Source organism: Xiphophorus maculatus, chromosome 17 (genome assembly GCF_002775205.1).
Source record: "Xiphophorus maculatus strain JP 163 A chromosome 17, X_maculatus-5.0-male, whole genome shotgun sequence".
Taxonomy (NCBI): Eukaryota; Metazoa; Chordata; class Actinopteri; order Cyprinodontiformes; family Poeciliidae; genus Xiphophorus; species Xiphophorus maculatus.
In genome coordinates, this window is record NC_036459.1 from 6,091,630 (window position 1) to 6,100,709 (window position 9,080).

At 40.3% G+C, this 9,080-nt stretch overlaps 1 protein-coding gene across 1 annotated transcript; it reads right to left on the reverse strand.

The window, feature by feature from the left end:
- Window positions 1–1,263: 1,263 nt before the first annotated feature.
- On the reverse strand, window positions 1,264–8,741 carry LOC102234059 (potassium voltage-gated channel subfamily A member 1-like). The gene is made up of 2 exons (XM_005813835.3): window positions 7,670–8,741; window positions 1,264–7,363 (listed from the first exon to the last, which is right to left on the reverse strand). Exon 2 carries the CDS (start codon window positions 7,177–7,179, stop codon window positions 5,689–5,691), a length of 1,491 nt encoding a protein of 496 aa, XP_005813892.1. The 5' UTR covers window positions 7,180–7,363; window positions 7,670–8,741; the 3' UTR covers window positions 1,264–5,688.
- Window positions 8,742–9,080: the final 339 nt, after the last annotated feature.

Here is a 9,080-nt window from a genome sequence, read left to right on the forward strand (position 1 = left end):
CGAAGGGGCCTGATGAGGGACGATAGCCAAAATAAAACAGGCTCGCTTTCATTTCTCTCTGGTTTTAGTCTGGAGAGAATCTATTTTTGGTCCTGCTGAAAAGTGGCCATGTTTGCGCTCTCATTATTTGGCTCAATTTAGAAACAAAAACTAAACCTCATCACTTTATATTTATATGAAAATAATTTAGTAGACTCCTAATAAAACCAGGCTTAGTGTTCACCCCATATCATTTTGATAACCGACTTGTTCTGAAGTATAATTCTGGTATTTTCTCCCCAATTGGATCCGATTCTCCTGACTTATCTCTAAATGGGTCACTTGCCTCAGTAACCAATAAATCAGCAGATAAATTGTCTACAACAGTTCATCCAGAGGGGAAATTTGTGCATTATTTTGATTCAGGCTCAACAACGACACAAAGACGTCGGAACAGGCGCTTAATGAGTTGGCTAATTAAATCTGTTGTTACATAGCCCACCCTAAACCCCCCGAGCAGCAGATTCAAGCAATGCCTGTTGGTGTTCAGTAATCTGGACTCTTACTGATCGTGTGGAAACTTTTACTCGCTGTCCTGGAATAACAGCATGGAAATAAGAGATTCCCAGACTAATCGCCTGCATATAAAGTTAAACCCAGATGTTTCTATACACTGTATGACAACATGCGTTGCCATCTTATTACTTTCTGAGATTAAGTCAGACTAAACTAGTCCTGCTTTAGCTCAATTAGAATTACCATTTTTTTTAAAATTCAGACATTTACATCAGACATTTCTCAGTATTTGGTAAAGTCATCTTTTAAGCTATCTGACTTGGGTCAAACGTTCCACAATCTTCCCACAATAGTTTGCTAAAGTTCTGGCCCATTCCTCCTGACAGTACTGGTGTAACTAGATTGGACTCGCCTTTCCATATATGCCCACATACTTTTTATGCAACTGAGATCACAGATTTGTATTGGAAGCTCCAAAACATTAACTTTATTGACCTGAAGCCACATTGTAGTAATGTGGTGGTATGCTAACCTTGTTTTCACACCTGACAGTCTGGTAGTTTTGGTTCGATTTGGGACCAAAATTGCAACATTTGTTGCATTTTCAGTTGCTACGGTTCACTTTCACACTGCATGGTGCCAAACAGACCAAACCTTAAAAAAAAAAAAAGAACTACTGAAGGAAAAAACATCAGCTTCCTTCTTCATAAAATGTCAACAAAAATCGAGTGGCATCAGATTTTAGTGATTGTAAGATTTCTGTTTTGTCTTTGGTAAAAAACCGCAAGTCATTTCTCCCACTAGCACTAGACACACGCAATAGTTTTGGTTGTATTTACCCAGAAAGTCTTGCACTATCTCTTGTGAATCTCTTGTAGCATTCACAACACTCCAGAGGTCGCTGTTTTGGTCTGCATCAGAGTTCAACAAACTGGACTTTCTAGACAAACAAACTAGAGTTTGATTAAAGCCAACTAAACAGGGTTGGTGTGTCATTGTCCATTTTGGAAGACCAGATAAAGTAATGCCATCTATCTTGCAAAGTGCACCAGTCCTTCTTGAAGCAAAATACCTGCATAACACAATGGATCCACTACCATAGTTAGTAGTTGGGTGGTGTTTTTGAGCTTGTAGGCTTTTTCCTTCTTCCTTCTTCCTCCACTTTGGACGATGGACTGTAATTTTAGTTCCATCAAGTCCAGGGACGTCTCTAAAAAAGTGCATTTGCAAACTGCAGTGGCTTCTTCCTCACTAAGTGACTTATCAGCCAATGCTAGTAAAGAACTTGAATCACTATGGATAATGACGCAGAACCCGTCTCCTTCCAGAACAACAAGACACCTGAACGTTCTCATGGTGTTTATACTGGCAATTGTTTGAACAGACCAATGAAGAACTTTCAAATTCACTATTTACTTGTTGACTTTTTCGCTGGTTGGTTGTCTTCTTTCTATGATGACATGCAAGGAACCAACATGTTTGAGGAGTGACTTTAAAATATGTCCACATTATTAATTTAAACCTTTCAAAAGCTTACAAAGTTCTGACATCATCATCTGGGCTTTTCCAAATACTTTAAAGACATCTTAGTGTATGTAAACATCTGAGTTTAAATAAAATAAACCTAAGAAAAACTCTAATGCTTTAATGTTGATAATCCTTGATCTGAAACAAGTAGTTTAGTCTAAATGTTTCTGTTTATACAGTTCACATAAACGTGTTTGACCTGAATTTGACCAAATGAGGTTGTCTTTTGGTTGCTAACATTACCAGCTAACTGCTGCAGCTTTGTGTCATCGAGTAGGATAGGAAAGGGGTTTTATTTGGCCCGATAATATGGAGTAAACTGTCCCTTCAGTGGCAGATATGTGGGATCAGTGCATCTTTATAGCAGGAGAGGTTAAGCTGCACGTCGTAAGCTCTTATAACAGGAGGCACTTTAGTCAATTCTATAACGAGACGGGCTTCAAGGCACTGGAAACTGATTTTTAGATATATACTCTACGAGCTTTGTTCAATATTATACTTTTTCTTCTTCAAAATAACAGAAAAATGGGCTCACAAATTAAATTAAATGTTCCCATGCACTCAATTGTCAAAGCTTTAAGGAAATACAAAAAGGAGGAAAAAACTTCAAAAGTAATTGTTTTTTAAGATTTCTTCTGTTTTAAGCACATTAGTTCCTTCTAACAGTTTCCTCCGTCATGCATTTTTCCACGGAATAACTTAACGGGAATCGTCGTCTCCCCTCCGTTTTCCCGCGCTCCATCCGAAAACTGCAAGCAATTTAATACTGACGTCATGCATTGAGTATACGTAGCTATATCATAGCTGTTTAGGCCATAATGCTGAAGTATTTTGACATGCCGTGATCTCCGAAGAAAGAAATGTTGCTGTTCTCCTTAAACATTCAAGACGGAAATGCTCTGAAACAACTTTGACGATAAACAGCCAGAGCACTTCTGGTGAAAACAAAACATAATCCAGGAGGAGAGGATGAGGGCTGAAGAAGACAACAACAAAAAGAAAATGAGGTAACGTTGTGTGCATGCTGATACAAAAGAGAAGAGTCTCCACATGCATTTATATAAAGGAGCGTTGCATGGCATCAAACAGGGAACCTTCAGCTGACCTGCAGCAGCATCGGTGCAGATCGTCCCTCCACAAAGGCTCCACAAACTTCCTGTTTGCTTCTCTTAAAGTGCCTGAAAAATTCGCCATGTAATGTTTTTCTCAATTTTTCCTGGATGTGCTGCAGAAAGCCCAAACGTTTGTAACTGTAATCCAACCGTCGTGGAGAAAGTTGTTCTTGTGAATCTCAGATGGGCTGTCATCCACAAAGTTGAGTCTGTTGCACCAAACCAGGCAGCTGTCCCTTTTCACCAAAAATGTTTTGTCCAGTTTTGTTGTTTGTCCTCCAATTAAGTCCTCATCTTTCTTGTTTTATGTATTCAGTTTAAAACACTTATTATTAATATTTAATATGAATTTCCTAAATGTTTTAATGTGTTTTAAGTCAGTATAAAGTGCTTTAATAATCTGAATAAACCAGAATTCTTTTCACAAATGTTGGATTTGTGTTACTCAGCTGTTAAGAGCTGGAACATTTAAAATGCTCTAAATTAATACATACTAAGACAAAAGGAGATGGCAGTGAAATGTTGTAGTAAATAGGTTTAAAGTTATACTCCAATTATAGCAGATCTTTGCATGTTATTAATGAGGCACTCCATCGATTTAGTATTGCACATTTAGGAATAAAAAGCAATTGATTAGTGAACACTAAGTCGACACAGACTGAAAAACCCCTTTTCTAGTTAATGGGCATGTAATAAGAATACTACATTTCCCAGAGATCAACTTGGTCTTTAAAAACATGCATCTATTTGTAATGTTATATTTTTACCATAAGATACATGTTTTAAACCATGGCAGAAAGGCTGTCAGGGTGTGGCTTATAAGTAATGCATGTAAAGTGGTGGCAGGATCATTAGTTTTTGTTCATAATTTTTTTTATTCTGCATTTCTTAAACTTGAGATATATTTTTATATTTTTCTAAAACAGTTTCTAAGCTTTTCGGATGGGATTTTAATATTATTGGGGTCGTTTCCACAATACAAAACCAGGACTTTTTGTACCTTAGACATGCTTCTGCGCCAAAACTTAGTAGCTGGATGTCTGAGATTGGCAGTGTGACATTTGACATATTAAAGATCAAATATTAAGTAATAGGTGACATGTTTTTTAATTAATAAAACCAAGACCATTTCATCCACAACTATAACCCCTATAATTTATTTCTGTAGGTCTCTGACCATGAATGGGATACATTTAGAAAATTCACCAAATGTCAAACTCCTGGAGCTGGGTTGTAAAATCTTTGGCAGCTTGTGAGGGATACAAAAGTAGGATTTCTAGCACCCCAAACATTCCTGCAGACAAAAAGAATTAAAGCTAGCTGTCAATAATTGGCAGTGTAACCTCCTTAGTTGTATAAAGTACATGTGGTGGTTTAAATCCAAGAATTTAAGATTAGTATTATTTGAAGTTTCGTCCAGGATTCAAATTTTACCCATTTAAACCTAGTTCTTGTCTCTGGACAAAATGGACTGAGGTTGTTAAGATGTTGGACTAACACCTTTCATTTTATGAAAAAAATCTATGAATTATGATAAATTTACTGTTGTCTTGCATGGCCTAGTTTTAAAATAATTGGGGGCTTATCTGGGATACAAATTTAGAACCTCTAGCTCACCTGTTATGTCCTGAGGCAAAAAGAAAAACATTTAATGTTTGAAGTTGGCAATGAAATATCCATAAATTAATAATAGTACAATGTTCAGAGTACTTATCTGGGGACAAATTTTTACTCTCACTTATATGGGTTCAGTATATATAAAAGTAGTGGAATAACCCCATAACAAAAAAAGAAAAACCTGACAATTCAATACTAAACTTGGAGGTCAGGTTTTAAAAATGATCATGGGTTTGAGTGGAATTCAAAATAAGACTTTGAGTACCTGAAAAGATATCCTGAAGCTAGAGGTCTAATAAACTGTAGTGCAGGAATCAGGTCATGACATCGTTCATGTTTGTTTGTAGGGGACAAAAATTGACCTGAAACATATCTCATAATTGAACTAACATGAGCAGGGTAACCTATTTTATTTTATGTTACACCACACACTTTAAAGTTCAACTAGAAAACATTATATTGTTTTTTTATCTCAAGCAGCATAATTAATTGAATATTGTCTGGTATACCTAACAAAAATCTCTTGTATCTAAAGTTTGCTCTTGAATCAAACAGATTAAGCATCTTAAATTGATGGAGCAACCCCTATAGATTGTACAATGTAGAAAATTCAGGGTCTTTTTTAGTTTATTTTTTTACTCTAGGAACCAGATTATTGGGGGTTTGTCCAGGATAAAAGACACACCTGCATCCTGTCTCTGGTCCAAAAGAATTGAATTTGATATGTAAAACTGGCAGTGAAACACGTTAAATATTTTGGAATGGATACGAATATTTAACATAACTTTTTGCCAAGATCTGCTCAAGATTGCCTCACTGTGTTTGTTTGTTTATACGTTTGAAAGAATAATGTTTAAAAAAGAGAATAAAATGCACCTATTGAGTTTAAAGCATCCAGATATTTCTACAATATTTACAGCAGTGTGCAGGCACTGCCTTACACATCGGTGAGCAGCTTCCCCCTGTTCACACAGTTCTGGCTGGGGGCGGTGCAGTTGGCAGTCCTAAGGTTTGCTTCCCTAAAGTTATCAATGCTGTTGTTCAAGTCCTCATCTATCTCCATGTACTCTGACTTGCTGACCACAGAAGAAGTGCGGCGGCTTGAGTTGGTTTCTGATGCCAAGTTCTGGTTGCTGATGTTGAGCAGCTGTGCTTGCTCCTCACCCTCCGTCTCCCGGTGGTAGAAGTAGTTGAAATTGGACACGATGACCGGTACTGGTAGTGCGATGGTCAACACACCGGCGATGGCGCAAAGAGATCCAACAATTTTACCTCCGATGGTCACGGGGTACATGTCCCCATAGCCCACTGTCGTCATGGACACCACAGCCCACCAGAAGGCATCCGGGATGCTGGTGAAAAATGACTCCTTTTCCTCAGCTTCAGCAAAGTAAACGGCACTGGAAAATAAAATCACACCAATGAAGAGGAAGAAAATGAGCAACCCCAGCTCCCTCATGCTTGCCTTGAGAGTTTGCCCCAGAATCTGGAGCCCTTTAGAGTGTCGGGACAGTTTAAAGATCCGGAATACCCTCACCAGACGGATCACCCTGAGAATGGCTAAAGATGTGGCCTGTTCCCCTCCTCCCCTCCCCTCCCTGCTGCCTTGGTCGTCAGCTAGCTCTGTGCCAAGAGTGATGAAGTATGGGATTATAGCCACAATATCAATAGTGTTCATCATGTTTTTGAAGAATGCTGCTTTGCTGGGGCAAGCAAAGAAGCGAACGATCAGTTCAAATGAAAACCAGATGATGCAGAGTGTCTCCACCACAAAGAAAGGATCTGTCAGGACGCTTGCCTTGTAATACATGGTGGTGTTGCCCACTTGGTGAATGCGGTCATTGGGATCCTCCTTTAGCTCCGGTAAAGTCTCCAAACAAAATATGACGATTGAAATAAGAATTACCATCACTGAGACTATGGCGATCCCCCGGGCAGGCCCCGAACTCTCCGGATGCTCAAAGAGGAGCCAAATCTGCCGCTGGAACTCCTTCTCTGGCAAAGGCCGCTCCTCCTCCCGGATAAATCCCTCGTCCTCCCTAAATTTCTCCATAGCTTCTGCGCCAAGTTCATAAAACTTTATCTCCTCTGAGAACATGTCCAGTGGGACATTGACCGGCCTCCTCAACCGACCTCCAGACTGGTAATAATACAAGATAGCGTCGAAGCTCGGACGATTCCGATCGAAGAAATACTCGTTTCTTAAGGGGTCGAAGTAGCGCATCCTCTTCTTGGGGTTCCCGAGCAGCGTGTCAGGAAACTGGGCGAGAGTCTTAAGTTGGGTCTCAAACCGCAGCCCAGAGATGTTGATGACCACCCGCTCACAGCAGTCGTGATCATTGTGGTCGTCGTCAAGCGGGTAGGGGTCCTGCGGGTGGCCCGGCAGGGTGGAGGTGTCGTCCATGTTTTCCGTGGACACCACAGTCATCCTTCCTGGGGGATGATGGGCAGGAAGGGGAAGCGGCGCGTAGGTGGTGGGGGCAGGTTGAAGTGGAGAGGCTCCTACAGATGCCAGGAGATGCGCAGAGCCTCCCTCCCTATCACCATCATCATCCTCATCATCGCCATCGTCTCTGAACTGAACGTTCCCTCAGCAGTCCCTCGTCTCACACCTGGAACAGAGTGGTAAATAACACCCAATGTCCTCAGAAGAGACATTAAAACTCGCCTGGAGACATTTCTCAACGCGAACGTCTGTCCAGAAAGGACGCAGCACCTCCAAAAGCGTGTGCTGCATCTGCTGGATTTTACCGCATACATCAGTATTCAAGTTTGCAGCCCTGCTGCAATGCCTCTCTCTGCACCCACAGTTCTCACTCATCCAACAGCTTCCCACTCAAACAAGCGTTTACACATCCACACAACAAACAGAACAATAAAATCTCCTCTGAGTGATGGACATCAGAGATGAGACGTACCTGAGTTTGGAGCGCAGCAGATGGAACTGGTCGTTCTCTCCAGCCACCCACCTCAACTCTGGCTTTAATACCAGCAGATATCTCTTTACAGTGTCTCTGAAATATTAATAGACTATGTTGTCTTGGTCAACATCCGTATCCTCTTGGTGTTGATTTTCAGCGCCAGTCGGTGCAGCCCGCAGGAGGAGGAGGAGGAAGAGGAGGAAGAGGAGGAGGTTTTTGATGGCTCTGAATGCAGCAGCAAAAATCCCGACTGACTATTTCTTAAAATCATACTGGAAAACAAGGAGGAGGAGGAGGGAGAGGAGGAATAATGAGCTGGACGAAGCTCACATTCTGACGGGAAGGACCGGACTTTGCTGCATCAAGAGAAAACCACTTAAAAAAAAACCTGGTGAGGAAGAGGAGGGAAAATGAAGCAGAGGATCCTGCTGCGGAGACCCGATATGTGTCCGTTAATTTGGAAGCATATTGCAGGATTTCATGAGGAGAGGAAAGAGGAGTGAGTGAAGCAGGAAAGGAGGGAGCGAGAGAAAACAGGGAGGGGAGTGGGGGGAGGATTCGACGCAATGCAGACACACTGTACAGCACAGAGAGAGAGCTACAGTAGCGGCTGCGTGTCAGCAGAAACAGCCGCACGACTCCCGCCGGGGAAAGTTTTCCTGCCAGGAGCCGAAGGGATAGACTTCCCGGTGAGGAAAACACTGAGGGACGCTTTGTGCTCAACGTAATTTTCCTGCAGGTGTCAAACAGTCCAGATCTGACATGGAAAATCAGCCCAATCAGAACTGACCCACGAGTCTGTCAGAACCAGCACAAAAACAACATTTATATAGAAAAATATTAATGAGACCCAGGTTCTGTGTTTTAACAATCAAATAATGGAGTCAGGTATAAAATCTGCTGTTGTGGTTCCAAACAGAGGCGCTGATAGGAAGCCGTAATGCAGGAGGTCAAGCCCATTTCTCAGTCCTTTATATATTAAAATATATAGAATTAGAAAAAACTTCAAAAATTTAGAAAAACTGCGTGAAAACTAAAAAGATAATTCAAATATATGCAGTGATTTTGAGGTTTTATACATGACAAAATTTTTTGTATACATTGTCTTGTGTATTTTTTAAATACATTGCATATGTATCTACAGTATATGAACAGTCAGTTGATGCTTAATTGCTTATGCTTTAGCAAGTTGATTTTTGAGATTTTTTTTCTTCCAACTACTTTTTTTAATTCAAAACTTTTGTTAATATCAACATGTTGCATGTTCATTTAAACTGTAAATTAAATAAATAATCAAAAATGACAAATACTTTATTTGAGGATGCCGGATAATGCATCGCAGCTATTTTTGATCCTTCATTGGCCCATTTCTGGGCTTAATAATAACTGAAATAATTTTTTTTAGTTT